Source organism: Neoarius graeffei, chromosome 6 (genome assembly GCF_027579695.1).
Source record: "Neoarius graeffei isolate fNeoGra1 chromosome 6, fNeoGra1.pri, whole genome shotgun sequence".
Lineage (NCBI taxonomy): Eukaryota > Metazoa > Chordata > Actinopteri > Siluriformes > Ariidae > Neoarius > Neoarius graeffei.
The window spans coordinates 90,587,039-90,613,628 of record NC_083574.1 but is presented as its reverse complement, the minus strand read 5'-3'; the positions used below and the strand labels follow the sequence as shown (position 1 = coordinate 90,613,628).

At 41.6% G+C, this 26,590-nt stretch overlaps 1 protein-coding gene across 1 annotated transcript; it reads right to left on the bottom strand.

Moving 5' to 3' along the window:
• Positions 1 to 17,572: 17,572 nt before the first annotated feature.
• On the bottom strand, positions 17,573 to 22,553 carry LOC132887550 (extracellular calcium-sensing receptor-like). The gene is made up of 6 exons (XM_060923017.1): positions 22,342 to 22,553; positions 21,932 to 22,223; positions 20,976 to 21,767; positions 20,518 to 20,745; positions 18,644 to 18,767; positions 17,573 to 18,468 (listed from the first exon to the last, which is right to left on the bottom strand). Exons 1-6 carry the CDS (start codon positions 22,551 to 22,553, stop codon positions 17,573 to 17,575), a joined length of 2,544 nt encoding a protein of 847 aa, XP_060779000.1.
• Between the last annotated feature and the right edge of the window lie 4,037 nt (positions 22,554 to 26,590).

Sequence of the window (26,590 nt, the reverse complement as noted above, 5' to 3'; positions counted from 1 at the left end):
TTCTTTAAAATAAACACTTATTTGAATTTTGATTCTTGCAACACATTTAAAAAAAAAGCTGGGATGGTCAAGCATTACTTCTCCCAACACTTAAAAGCTGATTAGGGACTAAAGACAACAAGTGTTTACATGTTTCAGGTGTTTTTATTTTTTTTTTACATCTTCTTGAAAACAAATGTGAAGGTGTGCAACAGTGTGGGGTCGTCATCATCATCATCATCATCTCTCTCTCTCTCTCTCTCTCTCTCTCTCTCAAAAAAATCTCCTTCTCACCCCCGGCGGGGGGGTGGTATCCATGTCATCCTCAAGCTCGGGTCCTCTACCAGAGGCCTGGGAGTTTGAGGGTTCTGCACAGTATCTTCGATGTTCCTAGTACTGCGCTCTTCTGGACTGAGGCTTCAGATGTTGTTCCTGGGATTTGCTGGAGCCACTCTCCAAGTTTGGGGGTTACTGCCCCAAGTGCCCCCGCTACCACGGGGACCACGCAACCCTTGACCTTCCACATCCGTTCCAGCTGCTCTTTCAACCCTTGATACTTCTCAAGTTTCTCATGTTCCTTCTTCCTGATGTTGGCGTCAGCTGGGATTGCCACATCTATCACCACCACCCTCTTCTGCTCTTTGTCCACCACCACTATGTCCGGTTGGTTAGCCAGGATCTGTTTGTCAGTCTGGAAGCTGAAGTCCCACAGAACCTTGGCCCTGTTGTTCTCAGCCACTTTCTGTGGTATGGCCCATTGGGACTTGGGTACTTCTATTCCATACTGGTTGCAGATGTTCCTGTATACTATCCCAGCCACTTGGTTGTGCCTCTCCATGTACGCTGATCCAGCTAGCATCTTACACCCTGCTACTATGTGCTGGACTGTTTCAGGGGCTTCTTTGCACAGTCTGCATCTTGGGTCTGATCTACTCTGGTAGATCCTGGCCTCTATGGCTCTTGTGCTTATGGCCTGTTCTTGTGCTGCCATGATTAGTGCCTCTGTGCTGTCTGTCAGTCCTGCATTATCCAGCCACTGGTAGGATTTCTTGATATCAGCCACTTCCTCTATCTGATGGTGGTACATGCCATGTAGGGGTTTGTCCCTCCAGGTTGTCTGTTCCTCCTCCTCCTCTGTGCTCTCATCAGGGTTCTGCTGCCTGAGACATTCACTTAGTAGTTCATCCTTTGGGGCCATCTTTCTGATGTATTCTTGGATTTTTGATGTTTCGTCCTGGACCGTGGTCTTGACGCTCACTCGCCCTCGGCCTCCCTCTTTCCACTTAGTGTATAGTCTCAGGGTGCTGGACTTGGGGTGGAACCCTCCATACATGGTGAGGAGCTTTCTAGTCTTGATATCTGTGGCTTCTATCTCCTCCTTTGGTCAGTTTATGATACCAGCGGGGTATCTGATGACTGGTAGTGCATACATGTTGATGGCTCGGACCTTGTTCTTACCATTCAGCTGACTTTTCAGGACCTGCCTTACTCTCTGGAGGTATTTGGCTGTGGTTGACTTCCTTGTGGCCTCTTCATGGTTTCCATTAGCCTGTGGGATGCCAAGGTACTTGTAGCTGTCTTGGATATCACCTATATTGCCCTCTGGTAGGTCAATCCCCTCAGTCTGGATCATCTTGCCTCTCTTTGAAACCATCCGGCCACACTTGTCCAATCCGAATGACATCCCTATGTCATCGGGTGGTGTGGATCAGCGAGTCTATTTCTCGCTCGTTCCTGGCATACAGCTTGATGCCATCCATGTAGAGCAGGTGGCTGATTGTTGCCCCACTACGGAATCAGTACCCGTAGCTGCTCTTCGTGATGATCCGACTGAGAGGGTTCAGGCCTATGCAGAACAGCAGTGGTGATAGCACATCTTCTTGGTATATGCTGCACTTGATGTTGACTTGGGCAATGGGTTTTGAGTTGGCCTCTAGGGTTGTCTTCCACATTTCCATTGAGTTCTGGAGGAAGGTCCTTAGGTTCCTGTTGATCTTATACAGTTCCAGACATTCCAGTATCCATGTGTGTGGCATTGAGTCGTAGGCTTTCTTGTAGTCAATCCAGGCAGTGCACAGGTTGGTCTGTCTCTTCTTACAGTCTCAGGTGACTGTTCTATCAACCAGTTGCTTGGCTCCTCTGGTGTTACTGCCAATCCCTTTCTGTGCCTCGCTCATGTATTGAGCCACATGCTTACTCATTTTTGCCGCAATGATGCCTGACAGGGCCTTCCATGTTGTGCAGAGACAGGTAATTGGCCGGTAGTTGGATGGGATGGGTCCCTTCTGGGGGTCCTTCATGATTAGAACTGTCCTTCCTTGGGTTAGCCATTCTGGGTGGGTCTCATCCCTCAGCAGCTGGTTCATCTGTGCTGCTAAGCATTCATGGAGTGCAGTTAGCTTCTTCAGCCAGTACGTATGGATCATATCGGGGCCTGGTGCTGTCCAGCTCTTCATCTTTGACACTCTTTCTTGGACGTCTGCCATTAAGATGGTTACTGGTTCTTGTTCTGGGAGGTTGCTGTGGTCAGCTCTTAGGTCCACTAACCATTGGGCATCGGTGTTGTGTGATGCCTTTCTTTCCCATATGTCTTTCCAGTATTTTTCCACCTCAGCTCTTGGTGGGTCTGACTGGTTGTTGTTCCCCTGCCACTGAGAGTACACCTTGGCTGGTTCAGTGGAGAACAGCTTGTTTATTCTCCTGGCCTCTCCCTCCTTGGTGTATCTCTTCAACCGGGTGGCCAGAGCTGTTAGTCGCTGTTTGGCAGTTTCGAGTGCCTCTGGTATGGAGAGTGAGTTGTACTTCCTGGGTGCCCCTTTATTCACCATGTTCCCTTTCTGTAGTTCAGCTAGCTGGCTGACTTCTCTCCGTGCTGCCTTTATCTTGGCCTCTAATCGTCTCTTCCACGGTGGATACTGTTTGTTATGTCCCGAGCCCACCTTGTGTCCAAGCATCTCCATGATTACTGTTGCTGTACTGTGTATCAGCTTGTTGGTCTCAGTGATGGTTCTTGTGGAGATTGTCTTCAGAGCAGCATTCACATGCTTGGCAACTCAGCTTCGGTATTCGTCAGGGGCTCCAGGTTGGGTCACGATCTTCCTTCTCAGGTCAGCAGCTCTTGTGTTGAGGCTGTTAGCTGTTGGGGCTTGGTACCCAATCTCTGGTTGTGGATGATGATGACATCTCCCCGCTGACCTGTCTTCCTGGCTCCCCCTTGCCAAATACTGCCCCTTGCTGTATTTCATTAATCTAGTTGTGATAGTAGATTTTGATTACAGTTGGAACACTGGGCTAATAGCTGTTTCTTTGTTAACTTTGATTGTGGGTTTCGAAGTATCCAATGGTCCCACATTCGCTGCATGTATCCCCTCTCTCTGGGATTGCTTGTAGTAGCATTCCAGCAAATCCGTATTTTCTGTCCTCAGACATCGATGTCTTGTTCCAGTAGCCCATTTCACATCAGTTTGCCCTGATTCCCTAGCAACTGACACAGACCTTGTTGACCCTATCAGTTATGTTTTCACTCATTCCTGAGGTAGGCTGATATATCATGAGGGGTCTTGCCTAAGGGCCCTTACTGGATGATGTTTTACCCCAACCAGGATTCGAACCTCGACCTCCCACGTCGTAGTCAGTGAGCATTACCACTGTACCATCTCAGTGAACACAAACAATTTCCAAAATGTTGACAAGACAAAGTTTAATATAACATCTGTTTAACTTATAATGGGGAAAAGTAAGGTTCATAATATAACTTTGATTACACATTTTTCAGTTTTACTCAAATTAGGGTGGTGCAAAAATGAGTACACCCCACAACAAAAACTACTACATCTAGTATTTTGTATGGCTGTTAGGACTGGGACTGTTTTGGCCTCTAGAGGCCGCTGTTATTTCCTTATCTTGTCATGTTTGTTTTGGCCTCTAGAGGCCGCCACTGTTTCTGTGTTTTGTGTTTTTGTTTTGACAGCAATGTGTCTTTGTTTTTCCATATGCCTTGTGCCCCGCCTAGTCCTCATTATTGTCACCTGTGTTCTATTTAGTTTGTGTATATATACTTCCTCAGTTTAGCCTCTTGTCATGGAGTCTTTGTGCTGTTATGTTTAGTTCCAGTAACCTCTGGTCTGTGGTCCTTGCCTATGTCTTTGTGGTTTTTGTACTTTGCTTTCTTTTGGACTTTTTGGGACTTTGTATTTACCATTTTTGGATCTTCTGAGCGTGTGAATTTTTGCCTCTTCTTTTCTGTTTTTTTGACACTTTGTTTTGACTTTGAACTTTTTGTATTTTTTCTCGGTTATCTTCTGAGCGTTTGGATTATACTTTTGTTTTTTGCCTTGGATTTTTAATATTGTAAATATTAAACTCCTCTGCACTTGAGTCATTCCCCTGGTGGCCTAGTGGGGGTTTGCTGGATCACTACACCAGCGACCTGGGTTTGATTCCCAGCAAAACCCTAACAATGGCCTCCATGATTTTTAATGACAGCGCCAAGTCTTCTAGGCATGGAATGAACAAGTTGGTGATGTTTTGCAACATCAATCTTTTTCCATTCTTCAACAATGACTTCTTTTAGTGGCTGGATGGAGAGTGATGCTCAACTTGTCTCTTCAGATTTCCCCAAAGAAAATAATTTCTTTCCACCACAAAGGTGAAGGCTACAAGAAGATCAGCAAAGCTTTACTTACTGTATCAGTCAGAATACTGTAACAAAAGTGGTACAAAAATTTAAGAAAGATGGAACTGCAACCATCTCACAGAGAAGTCCAGGTCATCCATGCACAGGCCTCGAAATTAACTTTTTTCCCTATTGTCCCAGAACTGTCCCAAAAATAAATTCCAACTGTCCCAAAGTGAGGATGGACTGTCCCAACCTGGTTTTCAGGAAGTATGTATTACAACAACAATAAAGCTGAGTCAGAGTACAGTACTGCTGTGTAAGCTAATTGTCAATTGAAATAAACTCAAATTCAAACTTGTCTTGTCTGGTTTATTATTAGACTTGTGCATAGAAATTTACCAAAGACAAATCAAACATATTTTCTTTTCAAACTTTCTTCCCACTTGTTACATAGGATATATGCACAGGCGATTGCTCTAAGACAACGAGGGAGGCTCAGCCTCCTCTAAAAATGATGAACATAATGTAGGATGAATTGCACTAGGCTTATGTTATAGCTGACCTTATAACATTGCTATTTCAGATCCAGAATCATAGAAATATATGTGCTCAACCCAACTACAGTGCGAAATCATTCTGTTATAACTTTCCCCAGTTCGCCTAATGTGTGCGTGAGTTTTCCCCCCTCATGACAACGCGATGCAGCCCAGCCTCAGTGGACTTCAATGGCATTTGGGAGCTATGCACTTTCAATATCAAAATGCAAGACGATTATTGGACAAATACTGCGAAAACGCCCGCCCCACGGACTCCCAGCCTCAGTGGACTTCAATGGCATTTGGGAGCTATGCGCTTTTCAATATCAAAATGCAAGACGGTTATTGGACAAATACTGCGAAAACGCCCACCCCATGGACTCCCAGCCTCACAGTGGGAGGGACATGGCAAAGCTTTCCGTGAGAAGACTGGTGATTGGTGAAAGCGGCCGGATATTTTCTTTGATTGACAGCTCGTTTCAAATATAGACAGGCAGCGGTGAATCTCAGTTCAGTCCCATGCGGATTCGCAAGTGCTGTGGTGTATTGTAAGAGATCAGCTTACATTTCGATTTCATTCATTACATACAGTTTCTACCAGCTTTTTTAGTTTGTATATATTTTCATTGTAAATAAAGTGTAAATATAGTGTTGTCAAGTTTGCTATCTTAGTTACAGAAATTTCGTTTATTTGAGTGACTGAACTTGAACTTGAGGGGGCTAGTCAGCTAGCAAGAAAGCTGCGCATGGATGCCAAGCATTGCTGATTTAATTTTGCCGAAGCCATTTGCCAGTCTTCCTTTCGAGGAAAAAATTTAAATTAAAGAGCAGGGTAGACCAACGCCTCAAATTTACTTGGTGAAAAAGGTAGGGAATAATACTCATTCCTTTTAGCTCTCCTGGTACGAGAAAGTGAATTGGCTAACAGCAAGTGACCCACATCAACAACAGTAAATAGGCTACTTTAGTAATATGTCATTGATGGACCAAAAATATAGAATCTATTTAAAATGTTTATGCTGAGTATATTATATTGGAATATATATATTTTTCTGGATATGAATTAAACACAGCTACAATTTGGAAAACATTTTTAAACAAAACCACAGCCGAGAACATTTGACACTACAGACCTGGATTAAAAGTGAAGGGTTATCAAAATTGTCAATAAAACATTTCTCAGTCAAAATAAGTAAAATATAGGGAAAGTGTCATTGAATGAAATGTGTGGCACCCAGCTTTATGTTTGGCTCCCCAAGGTCAGTGCTTGTGCCTATTCCAGAACACTATGCTGTTACTGCTGAGGTTCCTGACAAAGAGCTGCTTTCAATAATGATCAATATTTAAACAACATGCCACAATTTTAAAATATAAAATGTTAAACTATACACCCCCCCCCCCCCAACACCACCATCATGTATATTGGACAGTAGGCTAATGGGCCAAAAGAACCTGTTATTTCACAGTTTGTGACCCTGCCAACAATCAGCCAGATCAGAGGCAAGAGTATGGGCAAAATTGATGTTTTTTTTTCTTTTTCTTTTAAAATCTGGAAATATCGTAACCGACCAGCCTCCCCTGTTTGAAAGATTACCAGCCGCCATTGGATATATACTGAGTCTACTACTTGTCTTAGGCAAACATTTTTAAAGAAACATACATTACACTAGTCTATAAACTCTGGCCTAGACTTTCCACTTGTTACATAGGATACAGCAAGTGGTCCCTGTAATCTATGTGGACTCTGCAGTACTATTAATACAATATACAAATGTTTACCAAAGGCAACTTGTTTAAATAAAAAAAAATACATTTTCTTTCTTCCCACCTTCCACTTGTTACATAGGATACAGCAAGTGGCCCCTGTAATCTATGTGGACTCTGCAGTATTATTAATACAATATACTTCAACTTGTCATTGGTAAACATTTGTAAAGAAACACTAGTCTATAAACTCTGGCCTAGACTTTCCACTTGTTACATACTAGGATACAGCAAGTGGTCCCTGTAATCTATATGGACTCTGCAGTACTATTAATACAATATACAAATGTTTACCAAAGACAAATTGTTTAAATAAAAAAATACATTTTCTTTCTTTGAGAATTGTCCTCTGCGCCATGACCAACATCACAACATACTGATATTTCTGTTTTTGGCAATTCCACTCGTCATTTCGCGGGAAACTTGGCAAAGTTTACCGAAACTCATTAGGTAGCTCAAACTACACAGAACATTCCCAAGCTTTGCTGGTTTACCATATTTGGCATTGTCAGCTGATCCCCCGAACATCACCGAGCTCACGATTCTTTATGAAGATCGTCCGGAAAGCGTGATTTGGGATGATTTGTGCCAGGGAGTTTTACCGAACATATTCTGGAAATATCCGAACATTAAACAGTTGCAGTTTGCCATATTTGGTGGAGGCCTTGATTGGCTGGAAGCTGTGATTGGTTGAATGTTGTTTACATGGATAGAATGTCGGCGAATTGGCGGGAAAGTGATTTGCACGTGTGCTGTAATAGTGCTGAATACAGATCAAAGGCGATGGGCAGGGTCACGAATCAGCACTTCTCTGGCTCCCACGTGCGCTGTAATTGCAGAGCACAGATCAAATTCGGGGGGCTTTTTGGGAGCCAAAAGCTGGGTCGCGCGCCTGACAAACGTATGAAGGGCTGACATTCTGATGTTGATTATTTTTCTACTGTCCCAAAAATGTCCCAAAGTGATTTTTTAGTTGTCCCAGCCTAAATTTTAGTGGCCAGTGGCCATTGGGGCACCGTTAATTTCGAGGCCTGATGCAAGTTAACACCTCGACAGGAGCGTCTTCTGATGAGAAGGGTTGAAGAAAATCGGCATGCAAGTTCACTGCAGTTATCTAAAAAAGTAGAAAGCCAAACTGGGGTGATTATCTCCCGTGACACAATATGATGTACACTGCAGAGGAATGGCATGCCTGGATGCCGTCCATGAAAGAAGCCTCTCCTAAAGCCCAGGCACAAAAAAGCTTGCCGAGAGTTTTCCAGGGCCCATGCTGACAAAGATGAAGACTACTGGGACTCTATACTCTGGAGTGATGAGACCAAGATAAATGTTTTTGGAACTGATGGCTTCAAAACTGTATGGCGTCGCAAAAGTGAGGAATACAAAGAAAAATGCATGGTGCCTACAGTGAAACATGGTGGTGGCAGTGTACTTACACAGCAAATTCCTCAGTGTTGAATTAACACTTTAAGAGTTAATTTGTGTCCAGCTGGACCTATATAAACACAGTAGGGTGTTAAATCAACACTCTGGGTGTTAATTCAACACTGGGGATTTTGCTGTGTACTGTATGTGGGGCTGCATGAGTACTGCTGGTGTCGGGGAGCTGCATTTCATTGATGGCATCATGAATTCACAGATATATTGCTCTATACTGAAAGAGAAGATGCTACCATCACTCCATGCCCTTGGTCGTTGTGCACTTTTCCAACATGACTAAACACACATCTAAGGCCACTGTTGGATTTCTGAAGAAGAACAGGGTGAAAGTGATTCAGTGGCCAAGTATGTCTCAGGGAATTCTGAAGAGACAAATTGAGCATCACTCTCCATCCAGCATCCAGTCACTAAAAGGGGTCATTGTTGAAGAATGGAAAAAGATTGATGTTGCAAAATGTCGCCAACTTGTTCATTCCATGCCTAGAAGACTTGGTGCTGTCATTAAAAATCATGGAGGCCATAGAAATTACTAGATGTAGTAGTTTTTGTTGTGGGGTGTACTCATTTTTGCACCACCCTAATTTGAGTAAAACTGAAAAATGTGTAATCTAAGTTATATAATGAACCTTACTTTTTCCCATTATAAGTTAAACAGATGTTATATTAAACTTTGTCAACACACACACACACGAGGGTAAGTCAAAAAGTTCTAAGACAGATGTTATCATTTCAAAAGGTGTGAAAGACATCCCTCAGAATTCTACAGAGAAGGAATTCTACAATGGAAACACAACTTGCAGAAGTGTTTCGACTTAAATGGAGGATATGTAGAGAAATACCTTTGTTATTTCCATAAATATATATTTTTTCAATTTGTCTAAGAACTTTTTGACTTACACTCGTGTTTGTGTGTATATACATATATATATATATATATATATGGGCAGCACAGTGGTGTAGTGGTTAGCACGGTCAAGAAGGTTCTGGTTTCGAACCCAGCGGCCGGCGAGGACCTTTCTGTGTGGAGTTTGCATCTTGTCTACGTGGATTTCCTCCGGGTGCTCCAGTTTCCCCCACAGTCCAAAGACATGCAGTTAGGTTAATGTGGGGTGGCCTTGGGCTGAGTTGCCCTTGAGCAAGGTACCTGACCCCTGACTGCTCCCCGGGTGCTCTAGTGTGGCTGCCCACTGCTCTGGGTGTGTTTGCGTGTGTTCACTGCTTCAGATGGGTTAAATGCAGAGGATGAATTTCACTGTGTTTGAAGTGTGCATCTTTCTTCTTTTATATATATATATATATATATATATATATATATATATATATATATATAAATAATTTTTTTCCAAAATTCGCCAACCATTCTGCACTGGGGACAGACGGGACAGGCACCCTCTCCTTCTGCAGCTATGTATTTGTAATATGTGCAGAATGTGGTTTTGCATTATATTTTTGAAATATCCTGAGAAAAGCTGTCATATTGAAGGTAGAATACATTGCTCCAAAATCTTAATGCACTTTTCTGCATTAATGATGTGATCACAGATGTTACAGTGACCTTTGCCAAAGGCACGGACAGAACCCCATTCCATGACAGACCCTAGCTTTTGGACTTGTTCCTGGACCCAGTCTGGATAGTTAATTTTGTCTTTGGTCTGGAGTAGACGGTGTCCATTTCTTCCAAAAAAGACCTGGAATACTGATTTACCTGATCACAATGCACATTACAACTGTGTGATGGTCCATCCCAGATGCCTCCAAGCCCAGAGAAGTTAATGGTACTTCTGAACACAATTAACATAAGGCTTCTGTGGCAGCAGGGGCATGGTCAAGCATCGGTTTGTGAATCAAGGTTGGGACCAGGGAATATGAGTGGCAAAATGATTCCACCTGTTGTCAATTAATGTTGTGTGTGTCTGTTGCAGTGATGACAGAGCAAAGAAAAGGAGGGAGAGAGTGAAGAGGCGAGGTCTCTCCTGACCAGAGCGTGTGTGTGTGTGTGTGTGTGTGCAAGCAACAAACTTGAGTCAGTTAAGCTGAAAAGCAAAATAATAATAAAAAATAATAATAAAGGACTGTGTTTGACATAATTTCCTGCCTGTCTGTGTTTCAGTATTCTACCCACCTCAGGGACATATGACAGTGGTGCTGAAACCCAGGAATACTGAAGGGAACCACCCATGGAATCCTCCCTGCTCAAAGGTCTCATCCATGCCCTTGCTGCTGCCCAACAGAGCCAGCACCAAGCATTAATCACCCTCTGAAAGGAACAAAAGCAGCACTTTGAAGCCTTGCTGCTGGCCACCCAGGAAGATCGCCAGGCATTCTGGCACCTGTTTGCATTGGCAGGGTCCTTGACTGCCACCGGTGCAGACCCTTCCCACATCACTCGAGTGAAGATGGGCCACATGACTGATCAAGTTAACACAGTGATTGAGTTGGCAGAGGACCATTTGGCAGAGGTTTCAGTGACAGATGGACATCCTCCCTCTTCTCTCTCCTCTTCCAGTACCCACCCCATTCCCTCACCGCAGAAATGGGGGCCGACCCTCCCACAGCCAGCTCGACATGCCCCTGGTATCCCCACCCTCCTGTCCCTTCTGTGTTTGTGTGTTCTCCCCCTCAGGTGAGTGATCCCAAAAATGCTGGTGCAGAGGTGAAGCCTGGGCTGGTATGCTAGCACTGCAGGGAACCCGGTCATCTCGAGGGCTAGTGCTCTGTGATGGAGGTGGGACTCGTGGTCCCGATCCCCAATGCACCTGAGACCGCCCTAGATCGGGCCAGAGCATATCGCATACTGGTGAGTATTCAAGGGGATACATGTTATGCATTGGAGGATTCTATCTGTAATCAAACCTCAATCCACCAAAGCCTGGTTCAAAGTGAGACAATGGGGAGAACACAAGTGATGAAGGTTTTGTGTGTACACAGGGATGTTCACAAATATATGCTCATTTCTGTCCACATTCTATTTCGGGGGAAAACCATAGTAAAGCAATGGTTAGCCCATGCCTCACCTACCCGCTAATTTTGGGGACAGGTTGGCAGGGGTTTAAAGCTTTAATGAAGTGTGTAGTCATGAGTGGGTCCCGGAGTAACACGTCACAGGGGGATTCCAGTGTGGCATTGACTGGAGAAGCTGTCTCAGAGCCGTCCATGTCATATCTGCATCAGGGCAATACAAGGAGAGGGGAGTGGCCTGCCCCTCCTCTCTCTCTTGGGGATTCCCTCAAGGATTTCCCTTTGGAACAAATGTGAGACAAGAGTCTGAGTCATGCTTTTGACCAAGTGAGAATTGTCAATGGTCAGCATCTCCAGCCAAATGCAACACTCTCCTTCCCGTACTTTGCAGTTATTAAAGATAGGTTATACCAAGTGATGCAGGACACTCAAACCCATGAGAAAATAACCCAACTGTTAATCCAAAACAGCTTTAGGGAACTCGTATTCCATGCAGCTCATTTTAACCCTATGGTCGGACACTTAAGTGAGGATAAGATGCTAGCCCAAATAATGGCCCAGTTCTATTGGCCAGGGATTCACAAGGATGACCATAGATGGTGTTCAGCATGCCACAAATGCCAGCTGGTGAATCCAGCGGCCACTCCAAAAGCACCCTTGCACCCTCTCCCCGAATTGAGATCCCCTTTCAAAGAATTGTTATGGATCCTGTGGGGCCGTTAGATTGGTCAGCATGAGGATATCCCTTTATTTTAGTCTGAGTGGACTATGCATTTCAATATCCAGAAGCATGTCCCTTTGCATAACATTTCCACATGCAATGTGGAAGAGGCACTGTTTAAAAATAAGGAAGGAAATCCTGACTAACCAAGGCACAACAATCATGTCATGCACACTTTGTGAGCTTTGAGTTATTGGGGATTAAATCCATTCACACCAGTGTTTATCAACCACAAATAGACAGTCTAGTAGAATGCTTTAAACAAACTCTTAAAAACTTAATTTGGGAGGTTGTAAGTGAAGATGCACATAATTGGGATAAATGGCTCAAGCCCTTGTTATTCACAGTATGACAAGCCCTGCAAGCCTCCATGGAACTCTCCCTACTCGAATTATTCTATGGGCATAAGCCTCGCAGCACTTTGGAAGTGCTGTGGGAAAATTAAGAGGAGGAAGCTTCAACATCCATCCATCCATCCATCCATCCATCCATTATCTGTAGCTGCTTATCCTGTTCTACAGGGTCGCAGGCAAGTTGGAGCCTATCCCAGCTGACTATGGGCAAAAGGCAGGGTACACCCTGGACAAGTGGAGCTTCAAACAGTAAAGATAAAATTCAGTATGTTCTCCACCTGCACACAAGGCTCCACACACTCAGTCACTTAACCCAGGAGAATTTAAGGCAGGTGCAAGAACGTCAAGCCTGGCTGTACAACAGGGGTGCGCACCTTAGAGAGTTCACACCAGGAGATAAATTGCTCATATTATTGCACACTTCGAGCTTAAAATTAATCGCGAAGTGGCAAGGGCCCTTTGAGGTTACACAGTGAATTGGGAACATCGACTATGAGGTGAGGTGAATGGATAGGAGCAGGGCGCTACAAATATACCACCTCAAACTATTAAAACATTGGAATAAGGGGGTCCCCATGGTATTGGTGTCGGTAGTTCCAGAGAGGGTGGAGCTGGGGCTGGAGGTAAAAATGAAAGTAACCAATCAAGCCACTCCAGTCCCCTGTGGAGACCACCTCTCATCAGCCCAACTCACGGAGGTGGCCAGGTTGCAAGTGGAGTTTTCTAATGTGTTCTTGCCCCTTCACGGCTGCACTCACCTCATAGAACACCACATTGAGACACCCCTGGGGTGGTGGTGTGTAGCCACTTGCCTGAACACAAGAAAGTGGTGGTTTGGGATGAACTCAAAGTAATGCTCAAAATGGGATAATTGAGGAGTCCCTCAGTGATTGGAGCAGCTCAGTGGTCCTGGTCCCCAAGACCAATGGGTCGGTCCAGTTCTATATGGACTATAGAAAAGTCAATGCAATGTCTAAATTTGACACATACACAATGCCTCGTGTTGATGAGTTGCTTGATCAATTAGGCACTGCTCACTTTTATTTGACACTGGATTTGACAAATGGATATGGGTTGATCCCCTTGACTCTTCTATTCTGAGAGAAAATGGCCTTTTCCATACCATTTGGCTTGCAACAATTCATCACTTTTCCTTTTGGGTTATTTGGCACTTCCACTATGTTCCAGCAACTCATGGACAAAATCCTCCACCCCCATGCCACTTATGTTGCGGCCTACTGAGGTGACATCATTATATATAGCAATGATTGGCCACGGCACCTAGAACACCTTTGGTGGTCCTGGAGTCACTGAGGCATGCAGACCAACCCAAAAAAAGTGTACAATTGGGTGGGTGGAAGTATGGTATCTAGGTTTCCACTTGGGTCATGGGCAGGTGCATCCCCAAATTGATAAGACCGCAGTGATTGTGGCTTGGCCAAGGCCCAAGATCAAAAAGGGGGTGAGACAGTTCATGGGGCTGGCTACTATTGCAGGTTCATACCTAAGTATCCAGACATCACCAACCCTCTGACTGATCTCACTAAAAAGGGAGCACCAGATCCAGTGCAGTGGACAGAGCAGTGCCAACAGGCCTTCAGCAAAGTAAAAACTACACTGTGTGGGGGGGCCACTTGTAGGGATGGATTGCCATGCCCGTAACCATAGTAACCATTTATGAACACACAAATCCCTGTACTCGATGCCATGTTCTATCTCCGCCCATTCTTCTGACTCCCTGTAATGGTATTGGATACAGAGATGATACCGGATACCAAATACAGTGATGTCACGACTATGCTTTAAACTTGCAGCGGAATCGAAATTCTTTCTCTCTGGCAGTGGATTCCATGCCTGAAAGAGAGGCCGATGCATCGGTGCTACAGAAGGACAAAAGACAAAGAAAGAGCTATTGATACTGGACCTTTAGCCAAAGTTCAACATATTTGACCTTCGCAGAGTTGTAATAATAACTGAACCGGTTAGTTACTGCGGCCCACGCAGTATTTCAAAGAGAAAAGGCGACCGGATCCCTTTTCCCTTTCTCAACGTCAACGAACTATAAATAAGATTCCTTCCAGATCATCGGACAACCAACTTAACACCGAAGCTCTTCAGCTGATGAGCTGTAAAGTAAAGGAACAAGACTGTTTTCTCCCTGGACTTGCACTCTGCGCTGTCTTTGGATAACAGAAGGCGTACTTTCAAGCAAGAGCGATCTCAAGTAAGGCTGGCATCTGGGCAATTGTTAGTCTTAGTTGTCCCTAGTTAATGTGAAGAGTGTTGTTCATTTGAATTCATTTATGGATTAAATCTATGCATTTTGATTCACATGAAAGTCGGTCTTAGACCGTGTGTTGTTTGATTTACTTTGTTTACTATCTGTATTTAGTTAGAATGTGCATGCTCTCTCTCTCTCTCTCTCTCTCTCTCTTCTTAACTCCCTCCATTGACCATCCCCCTCTAGGCGCAGCCTGGCATGCACATTCCATTCGCGTTCCATATACACACACACACACACACACACACACACACACTCTTACACACACATGCACAATCTCTCACACACACACACGTGATTTCCCTATCACATTTTAACATCCACTCGCCCCTACACTGTAACACTGGCATATAGCTTATTACTTCTGATCATCATTAGTGCCTTAGTTATCATCATATACACTAATGATTATTACCTGTATACATTGTATCACCATTTATATTAAATTATTCCTTGGCTGCTATTCTTGCTATATCTGATCAGTATTAGTTTGCTAATTCATGTCAGCTATTTCAATAAATGGCATCTTTGGAATAAACTGTGTCCTGTTTACTGCTACAACACCCACTGAATGCCAACCTCTCCCAAAAGAAGTATTCTAATTGCCTTCGCCCATTTGGTTTTTATGTGAATGTTATAGATCTAGAGTAAATGTATTACATTAGCATTACAATACTCACTAAACTATAGCAACATCACTAAGTTATTCCATTGATTTTAATAGCTTAGCTATAAACTATTAAACACTTGAATTAATGATTAATGAATTTATGAAACTGATCCCTTTTTACATGAGACTGATTTGATAAGCCTATTGCACCTACACACTTTTACACTTCCCTGACTTATCTCTCCCTATTATTTTACAGACAGACATGTCAGACAGAAGGCTGGGGGCCCTTCTGTTCCAGGAGGTTGAGGGCGAGGAACATCTGGTGCTGTACATCAGCCGCAAGCTCTTGATGTGAGAAAGTAAGTACAGCACCATTGAGTGGGTGGTCCTCATCCTCCAGTATTACCTGCTGGGGTGCCCTTTCACCCTCTGTTTGGATCACACCTGCTCCAGTGGCTCCACCACATGAAGGATGCCAATGCATGGATCACCCATTGGTATCTCACCCTCCAGCCTTTCAAATTCAAGATGGTCCACAGGCCAGGGGCACAGATGATGGTGGCAGACATTCTGTCCCATTGGGGGGTGGGTGGGTGGAGTCTGCTGCAGGCCAGATGGCTGTGCAGCCTGACTCAGGTGGTGGGGTTATGTGGCAGTGGAGGCATGATCAAGTGTCCATTTGTGAATCGAGGGTGGGGCCATGGAAGGTGAGTGGCAAAAGGATCACATCTGTTGTCAATTAATGTTGTGCATGTGTCTGTTGCACAGTTATGTCGGAGCAGAGAAAAGGAGGGAGAGAGCAAAGAGGCGATTCACCAGTACTTTTACTGAGCATCTTGCAGAACCAGCCACAGTTCTTCTGGAGAATTTGTGACATTTGCTTCTTTTTTTTGCATGCAAATACTAACAGACTTCATTATGTTTTCTGTCTGAATAGTGGTCTGTTGCATAATTTGCTGCTTTGCACAATATGCCTCACACTTTATTTATTTATATTAACACAATATTGTGATGGTAGATTTCCGATTTTTGCAGAAAAGCAGCCAGAAATGCATAGGACAAAATGGTATGCTACCAAGTGGACCAATCAGTTGTTGCAGTCTGTGTCACTGTGATGTAGTGTTACATTTCTGGAGATGTGCATGTCATGCAATACCATAGGGTATGGTGTAGGGTACACAGTCGCATTCAAAAGTATCAATTGGTTTTAAGTATAAGTAAATAAACATCTTTACACAGCCAATCAACCAGCCAGTTAGCCAAGCACATGTTTGTCCATGGCATACTTTCTGACAATTGTGCTAAACATGGATCGCTTGTGAGTCCTGTTAAAAGGTCAAATGAATACCAAAAGTATTGTTCCAATTTTAAGACCTTTCTGAATAATCCAATATTCAAAAATGTGGACTCATCCCTATTTGCATATTGTTTGAATTATTATTATTATTATTATTATTATTATTATTATTATTATTATTATTATATTCAACATGAGACCAGCCTTCTCTTGAGTTGACTTTCAGGGAAGAGAACAGACTTTTTCCTCAATTGCTGGAGCTGAACGGCACTGGCAAAACTATGTTTTACAAGCAAATTCTCTCTGTTCAGGTCTCTCATGCCTTCCGTATAATTGATTCACTCACGACCATTTTAATTTTCATTTCTCTCCCCATATTAACAGGGTACAGCTTTCAAATGGTACTGTGTTGATCAGTAAAACCTACTATCAAAAATTATGCAATGTTAGCAATAATACATAGAAGACACAAAGCAAAGGGACATTGTGAAGGTGGATGTGTATTGGTGTCTGCTGTTTAAAAAGAGTATGGTGGAAATAAAAGAGAAATATGGACAGTTGAGACATATTCCAACATTATGTGAGTTGGAATATGAGATAAAATATCAAAGTACAAGTAAATACAATCAAGATGTGCGTCATGCATTTTTTTTAGCACAGCTATTAAAATTACATGTCACAAATCTCCACTTGTGTTGTATCATGGTAAGTTGTTTATTTTGTTTTTTTCTTTTTTTTGCATGTCTTCCTTTGTTGATTATTTGTGGTGTGTATGCATGCTATCATAATTATCATTTTCATTGAAAGGTTTCACAGAAATAGACACAAATGTATAAAATTAGTCTTAAGATTAGCAGCCATTATTATATTGTTCTACTGTATTTCAATGAACATATATGAATATAAATTCATAAATGATTTCATGAGTAAGGTTTGGGGTTCACGAGTTGAAACATGTTATGTCCATGTCAATAATAATCATATTTAAGCTATTAACTTATTGAGCCTCAATTTATTTTCCCATAATTTGCTTTTTAGTGTTCCTCTCTGATTTCAGGATGATTATGTAACACTTTGGAAGAAATATACAGAATAGTAAACCAAAGCTTGATGCTAAAATAGCAAATATCTCTACAGCTACAGTGAATTTCCCAGGAGAGCTGACATAAGCTGGTATAAAAGTAATCCAAACTGCACAAAACATTAGCATGCTGAATGTGATGAATTTGGCTTCATTAAAATTATCTGGAAGCTTCCTAGCCAGAAAAGCTAAAATGAAACACAAAAGTGCTAAAAATCCTATGTAACCCAAAACAGCCCAGAAACCTATGTTTGAGCCCAAACTGCATTCAAGAATGATCTTTTCCTTATAGTGCATTAGATTTTTGAAGGGGAAAGGAGGGGATATTGTCAACCAAAGCACACAAATAAGAACCTGGATGAGAGTGAAGGCAAGGACACTGAGTCTTTGCTGTGGAGGCCCAAACCATTTCATGACATTACTGCCTGGAAGTGTAGCCCTGAAAGCCATTAACACAACGATTGTTTTGCCCAGTACACAAGAGATGCAAAGGACGAAGGTGATCCCAAACACTGTGTGGCGCAGCATACAAGACCACTCAGAGGGCCGACCAATGAAAGTCAGTGAACAAAGGAAGCACAGAGTCAAAGAAAAGAGCAGCAGGAAGCTCAGCTCAGAGTTATTGGCTTTGACTATTGGTGTGTTTTTATATTTAAAGAATATGATTGCTATTACTATTGTCATAAAAGCACCAGCAATTGACAGTGCTGTTAACAAAATTCCCATTGTTTCTTCAAAGGACAAATATTCAGTTTCCTTCTTTACACATTTATCTTTGTCTGGATTTGACCAGTATTCTTGGTGGCATTGTTCACATTTAATAGAATCTGTGTGAAAGAGAGAGAGTACAAAAAAGGAAAAGAAACAAATAACACTGAATATAATTTATTGACTTCATGTCTATTTTTTTACCAGTGCAAAAATTGTAGACTCTATTATTATTTTAATAGTTTATTTACATATGATTTTTTTAAATTAATTAATTAATTTATTTATTTTTACCTGTCATATTACTGATCTCTCCATCAGCACATGGTATGCAGTCAAAACAGCAGAGAGGCTTTCCTTTTTGCACAGCCTTTCTTGTGCCAGGGGGGCAACTCTCACTACATATGGACTTTGGCACCTATGACCAAGGCAAATGTGAAAAGATGCTGTATTCACCAAACATTGGTTAAGCTTACATAAACCAACCACTGAAACTATAACCCCGATTCCAAAAAAGTTGGGACGAAGTACAAATTGTAAATAAAAACAGAATGCAATAATTTACAAATCTCAAAAACTGATATTGTATTCACCATAGAACATAGACAACATATCAAATGTTGAAAGTGAGACATTTTGAAATTTCATGCCAAATATTAGCTCATTTGAAATTTCATGGCAGCAACACATCTCAAAAAAGTTGGAACAGGGGCAATAAGAGGCTGGAAAAGTTAAAGGTACAAAAAAGGAACAGCTGGAGGACCAAATTGCAACTCATTAGCTCAATTGGCAATAGGTCATTAAGATGACTGGGTATAAATAGAGCATCTTGGAGTGCCAGCAGCTCTCAGAAGTAAAGATGGAAAGAGGATCATCAATCCCCCTAATTCTGCGCTGACAAATAGTGGAGCAATATCAGAAAGGAGTTTGACAGTGTAAAATTGCAAAGAGTTTGAATATATCATCATCTACAGTGCATAATATCATCAAAAGATTCAGAGAATCTGGAAGAATCTCTGTGTGTAAGGGTCAAGGCCGGAAAACTATACCGGGTGCCCGTGATCTTCGGGTCCTTAGACGGCACTGCATCACATACAGGCATGCTTCTGTATTGGAAATCACAAAATGGGCTCAGGAATATTTCCAGAGAACATTATCTGTGAACACAATTCACCGTGCCATCCGCCATTGCCATCTAAAACTCTATAGTTCAAAGAAGAAGCCGTATCTAAATATGATCCAGAAGCGCAGACGTCTTCTCTGGGCCAAGGCTCATTTAAAATGGTCTGTGGCAAAGTGGAAAACTTTGAGGAGAAGGACGACCCAAGTTGTTATCAGCGCTCAGTTCAGAAGCCTGCATCTCTGATGGTATGGGGTTGCATTAGTGCGTGTGGCATGGGCAGCTTACACATCTGGAAAGACACCATCAATGCTGAAAGGTATATCCAGGTTCTAGAGCAACATATGCTCCCATCCCGATGATGTCTCTTTCGGGAAGACCTTGCATTTTCAAACATGACAATGCCAAACCACATACTGCATCAATTACAGCATCACGGCTGCGTAGAAGAAGGGTCCGGGTACTGAATTGGCCAGCCTACAGTCCAGATCTTTCACCCATAGAAAACATTTGGCGCATCATAAAACGGAAGATATGACAAAAAAGGCCTAAGACAGTTGAGCAACTAGAATCCTACATTAGACAAGAATGGGTTAACATTCCTATCCCTAAACTTGAGCAACTTGTCTCCTCAGTCCCCAGATGTTTACAGACTGTTGTAAAGAGAAAAGGGGATGTCTCACAGTGGTAAACATGGCCTTGTCCCAACTTCTTTGAGATGTGCTGTTGTCATGAAATTTAAAATCACCTAATTTTTCTCTTTAAATGATACATTTTCTCAGTTTAAACATTTGATATGTCATCTATGTTCTATTCCGAATAAAATAAGGTATTTTGAAACTTCCACATCATTGCATTCCGTTTTTATTTACAATTTGTACTTTGTCCCAACTTTTTTGGAATTGGGGTTGTACATAAACCAAGAACCAATAAAAATGTTTTGAACTGAATTAACTTGAGTACACAGTATACGAACACTCTATCATACATATAACAACATAAAAACATCCAACACATAAGACTGTCACATATTTATCCAAATACTCACTTTATTTATATTTTGTGCCCAAACAATGGAGGCCATATTAACTGCTAATCGGTCCTGAGCAGGCAGAGTGGAGTCATAAAGTCCAACTGTTACAAATTTATATTTTTGTTCAGTATTCTTTTGCCAATTTATTATTTCATATCTTGCTGGAGGATCACCATTTTTATCAAAATAGACCTCTTCACCTTCCTTGGTTTGAAAATGCACCTTTTTGAGGTGTTCTAGAAACTGATGAGAAAAATAAAAAAAATCAGTGTTCCATTCTATGTAAATACGAATATACATACAGCTGTCTACAATTCTGCTTCATGACATTGCTAAACAAATAATATTTAATTGAGTTAAGAAAAAATGCATTTCAATCTATGCTAAATTTTGACTCGGTTCATATTCCAACAGCTTGTGTATAGCAAAGCTTTAAAGTACAAAATTGTGCCTTGAAAATACTGTTAACTCACTGTGAAAGGATCAAGCTGCTTCTTTATAGAACATGTTTGTTTGCAGCCAAGAAAATCATGTAATGCATGGGCAACTGCATATACTCCTTTATACACATTACTGAAAATAGGCATCAAGGACATGTCAGTGAATGTGTTTACTACCTCAGAGACTTCCTCTTCTCCTGTGCATACTGAAATGTTCTCTGAATTATTATGCACTGAATGTGTACAAGTAAACAGAGCTTCCCAGAATTTTGTAAAAATGGCTCTGCCTACAACTTTCAATGGTTTTATATCGAGAATGAAGTCCTTCAGGCCTGTTACGGTTGTTTTAGGAATAGCTAACCCGATGGCTCCTTGCAGTATGTTATACTTATCCAATGTAGCTGCTTCTAGATCAGCGATCCATCCCTCAGTTCCCACCCACTGGTAGCCAGAGATGTTGTGTTCAGAAAATATATGAAGCAAAATGTCTAGGTCCAAGGGAGTGACAAAACCCACTATCACTCGAGAAGTGGAGATTTTAATTTGGTCAACGATTCTTAAAACTTTTTCTTGTGAATAGGTTCTAAAAAATGGAAGGGAATATTCAAAACATATACCCAGTTGTTCTGCAATTTTAGTAAATGTGGCCATCCCACTGTTACCATAGTCATCATCTCTTCTTATTGCTCCCACCCAGGTCCAACCAAAGTATTTGACCATATCTGCAAGTGCTAAGGTCTGGTAATAATCACTGGGGATAGTGCGCAGAAATGAGGGATATTTTCTTTTATCACTTAGACACTCACAGGTAGAATAGTAACTGATCTAAAATTAGATTCACATAGTTGTATCACACATGACAATCAGTATTTTTTTCTACAGCAACATAATGTTATTCACTATAAATGAGCTCTAAAATGCCTTGCATAGGATTGTAGTAAATATCATTTTATTATAAAAAAATAAATACAGGAATAATAATTTCTTACTAAGGGCATGCTGAAAGGTCCAATACTCTTTGCTACAGCAGTTGATACTGATGAATATGACTCTCCTATTATGGCTTGCACCTGGGATGGTTTTGGGCAGATTCGATCTGAGTCCGAATTATCATTTCCATTCAAAAGCGTCATTGCTCCTTTCACACCCAGTGCTTCTAAATTACAAGTGTCAAAGATTTTGTAACCCAGTGAGACACCAGGCAGTAATGAAGAACTGTTGTTGATCTCCTCGATTGCAAAGATCAATGTCTGTGAATACTGGAAGCCTCTGAATTCCACACTTGATTAAAAAATCATATAAATATATACATATACATTATTTTATATGTCACAGAACTACTCCTTACATGATTGGCAATTGTCGGTTGCATTTTTCAGTTAATGTTTATTTTGCTTACCCCATGCAATTTATTGCAGGTATGACTGCAAAGGAAGAGTCAATGGTCTCCCATTTATTATGGAAGGGGAAAATTCCTCCAACTATAAAATCTCCATTCTTCCATAGTTGTGGGTATGCAGGTTCTCCAAGCAAGCTGCAAGTAGTTTCTTGGGCACTGGAGGAACTGATTATAGCTATTACTATATGCAAGAGAGTATAGATTGACTCCATCTATGTAGCTCTGGAAGCATCTATAGGAGAAATGTAGAGCGAAAGAAATAATGTGACTTTGGTCTGATTTGTCAGCTCAGTGAACAAAAATAATCTCTGGCATTTATACAGAAGGAAATTCTCCATAGTAAATTTATTCATCTGGGTCACAGCCAAAGAAGGTGTGACATGTTTCTAATTTGAAAGAACTGGGACTTCATGTCAAATGTAGTTTTTTTTTCCTTTTTTTTTCCCTTTTTAACCTCAGGGTAATTCTTGTTCTATTTCTTGGCTATTTTTGTCTCTTGTGTTTTCTTTCAAGTATTGTTTAAAATATTTATTAATATTAAATAACTGTTGATAAATTAATCAATATAGGTCAAGATTTTCAATTGATTAGTGTGGAGAGATGGATAGTTGTAGAAAATGGTCTTTGATCAGTAAAATGCCATGAGTGACTTTTAGCTCAGGTGATAAGGCAGAGGTGGATGACATATATTTATAAAACTTAATTGCTCTAGTGTATTAAACTTATATTTATTTACAATGTGTCAGTACTGCTATTTTACCATTAGTGGTTGACATTATAAATGTAGAGATACACTAAAAAAACAACAACATGGGTGTCTGTTACATGAACCTAAGTCTAACGTAACGGTTGACATTTAGGTCACTCAACAAAATTGTTTCTGGCTAAGTTAACACATTTTACTTGGGTGGAAATACTTTCCATAATTTTATTACGTTCACCGAGCAAGTTATTATTATTTTTTGAGTGTAGGAGCAGAAGTTAAGGAAAATGTGTCATTTTCAGAACTATATGAAATAGAAAAATCTAAAAATTTGACCATGTATTGACCATTCTGTGTAAACTCAGTTGTACATTAAGGTCCCAGAAGAGCATCAGTATCTGAAATACTCAAACCAACCTTCTGGCACCAACAACCATACAGTCAAAGTCTGAAGTTTAATTGGGTAATTGCATAAATGAGCAGGTGTTCCAAAAAAACTTGCCAGTGAGTGTATAGTGTGTATTATTGTGCAGTGCACCTTTATGTTGCACCATAGGGCCTTTGTTTCTAACAGCTTTCTGAGAAGGAATTCACAGATATAAACTTTTTTTGTGTGTGACATGGTCACTGTATTTGACCCCTCCTCCCTCTTTCTGCAGTCATGCTTGACACATAACTCGATATCTAATTGGTATAGCTATAGAGCTGCTACAATTGAATTCTTCATTTTTCTCCAAATTGAGCATCGTCCTGAGTTCTTCCAAAAAGGATTCTTTGTTTTCTGTAATTATATTTAATTGACATGTGAGGTAAGCCAACTCTGTTATATGAACATTGGGAGCAACCTAAAAGGGTGATCACTAGTTTGTGGCATTTGCATTATTTGAATTCAGTGAAAGGCCTTCATTGAGCTTTTAGGTGTGTGCCAGTTACATGGCAATGACCAGAGGATGACTGGACTCTGCAACTCCTCCCTTTGCTTCCAGGGAACTGATCATTGATCTGGTGGTATTGGAGCAGTTCATTGCTCAGGTCCCAAGAGAAACAATGGAGCAGGTCCAGTGCCAATAACCTGCATGCCTGGATAAAGCCATTCAGCTGGCAGAGAATCACCTGGTGGTGGTCCCTAGTCCACACATCTATCTTCTCTCTCTCTCTCTCTCTGGTTATGATGGACACTGAAAGCACAAAGAAACACACACACTGGCTGATGATAATAAGACACAGACTCTTTGTCCACAGCTGACAATTGAGCATGCCCTGACTGCCACAAAATGATCTATCTATCTATCTATCTATCTATCTATCTATCTATCTATCTATCTATCTCTACACTTCATTGTCAGTGACACACTAAAAAAAGACATCAGTGTTCTGATGAGTTTCTCCCCCACAGTGAAGGTAGTCAAGTCGTCAATTTGTCTTACACTTTTAACAATAGACATTGTTGCAAAGAAGATTTCCAGAAATACAGTATACAAATGTAGTTTTAGCTTTAGATGTAGTCTTAGGTAGCCTTAATTACAATATCCTCAAAGGAATCTTAGTGACATTCCCAGTCCACATTGGGCCAAATTTGTAATTACAAATTGTAACCTGGTTAACACAGCCATCAATAATGCTTTCAGTTACTATGTACCAGACACTCTCATAATTCATTTTATTCAAGCCTGATTGTCTGAGCTCAGAATGTGAGAAGATATAAGTAGATGGATGAAAGTCCAAGTACTTCATAAGTACAACAAAATTAAAAGTGGAAGAGATCCTCCAGCGGATTTACTCTTAAACTTCCATCCATCCATCCATCCATCCATCCAGTCATCCATTATCTGTAGCTGCTTATCCTGCCCTACAGGGTCATAGGCAAGCTGAAGCCTATCCCAGCTGACTATGGGTGAGAGGCAGGGTACACCCTGAACAAGTCATCAGGTCATCGCAGGGCTGACACTACTCTTAAACTTATGTTAAGTAAAAGTATTCATAGATTTCAACATTCAAACACTCATTTTCAGAGACCAAATAATGTTCTAGAAAAATTAACTTTTATTAAAATACCAGATGGGCCTCCCACACAAGTGATGTATGCAATGACATATTGGATGCTTCGAGCAACTGAGCTGTTTATATCCTCTGCTTACATTGTGGTTTTGCTAGTTTTAAAGTATTTTTACCAAATTTATAGTTTTTTTCAATAAGTAAAGTATGCCTCATTGTGCAGCATATAAATGCCAAAATGATGCTAAAAAGAAGGACAAGAAGATATCTTTTCACTGTTTACCTGGCCAGAATTGTCCAGCTGTTCATAAGAAATGGATTCATGCCGTTAGAAGATGTCAGTAAACCCGCTGGAAATAAGCAGACTACAAACATGGACAGCTTGGACTACAACTCCCAGCACACACAGCACCCTCTATCTCCTGCCTTCTGACTCTCAGCTGATATTCATTTCCTCATCATCTGTATCAGTATTTAAACCCCAGTCACACAAGCACACATTGTGAAGTCTCATCTCATCTCATCTCTAGCTGCTTTATCCTGTTCTACAGGGTCGCAGGCAAGCTGAAGGCTATCCCAGCTGACTACAAGCGAAAGGCGGGGTACACCCTGGACAAGTCGCCAGGTCATCACAGGGCTGACACATAGACACAGACAACCATTCACACTCACACCTACGGTCAATTTAGAGTCACCAGTTAACCTAACCTGCATGTCTTTGGACTGTGGGGGAAACCGGAGCACCTGGAGGAAACCCATGCGGACACGGGGAGAACATGCAAACTCCGCACAGAAAGGCCTTTGCCAGCCACGGGGCTCGAACTCGGACCTTACTGCTGTGAGGCGACGGCACTAACCACTACACCACTGTGCCGCCCCACATTGCGAAGTATCATTCTGTTTTTTCTGTACATACCAAGCCTTGTTATTCTCTGACTGCCTTTCTGCCTGTTTGACCTTTGCTAGTGTTTTCTCGTTTCCTCGATTTCTGTTTTGCCCATGTTACTCTGTTTGCCGATCACCCGACCCTAGCTTGTTCTTTGACTATGAGTCCTGTCTCTCGTTTTGGCTTGGTTTGCTATTCTAAAAGCTGTCTTTTGCCGCACGTACATCCGTAAGTGCCTGCGTACTCACAGAAGACCTCAAAGCAATCTGCCTGAGGTGCCCTGCTTATGCTCCAAACATTTTGAATCATCCTTTTTTGATGAATAAACAGAATTAAAAGCAAGATTAATGGGGGCTTCCAGAATAAAAATAAAAGATGATGCCTTGGCAACAATATTTGCCCATTGTTCAGCTCCAAAAGTCCACCAATGCAGTGTTGAGCAGTAACAGAGACAGTAACACCAGGAGGTTAGTTTCGACTTTGTTCTACCATGATTCTTTGTAGCATACAGGGACAAATCCAGCCCAAGTATCTGACAGATGCACTTTTGCAGACATACTTTCACTAATTTTACCAGATCGCTATAGATTTTCACATGGATGTAGAGCATGCCAAACCCTTTCTGAAGATGGCAGCCATAGCCTGCTACAACCACGGATTGGCCC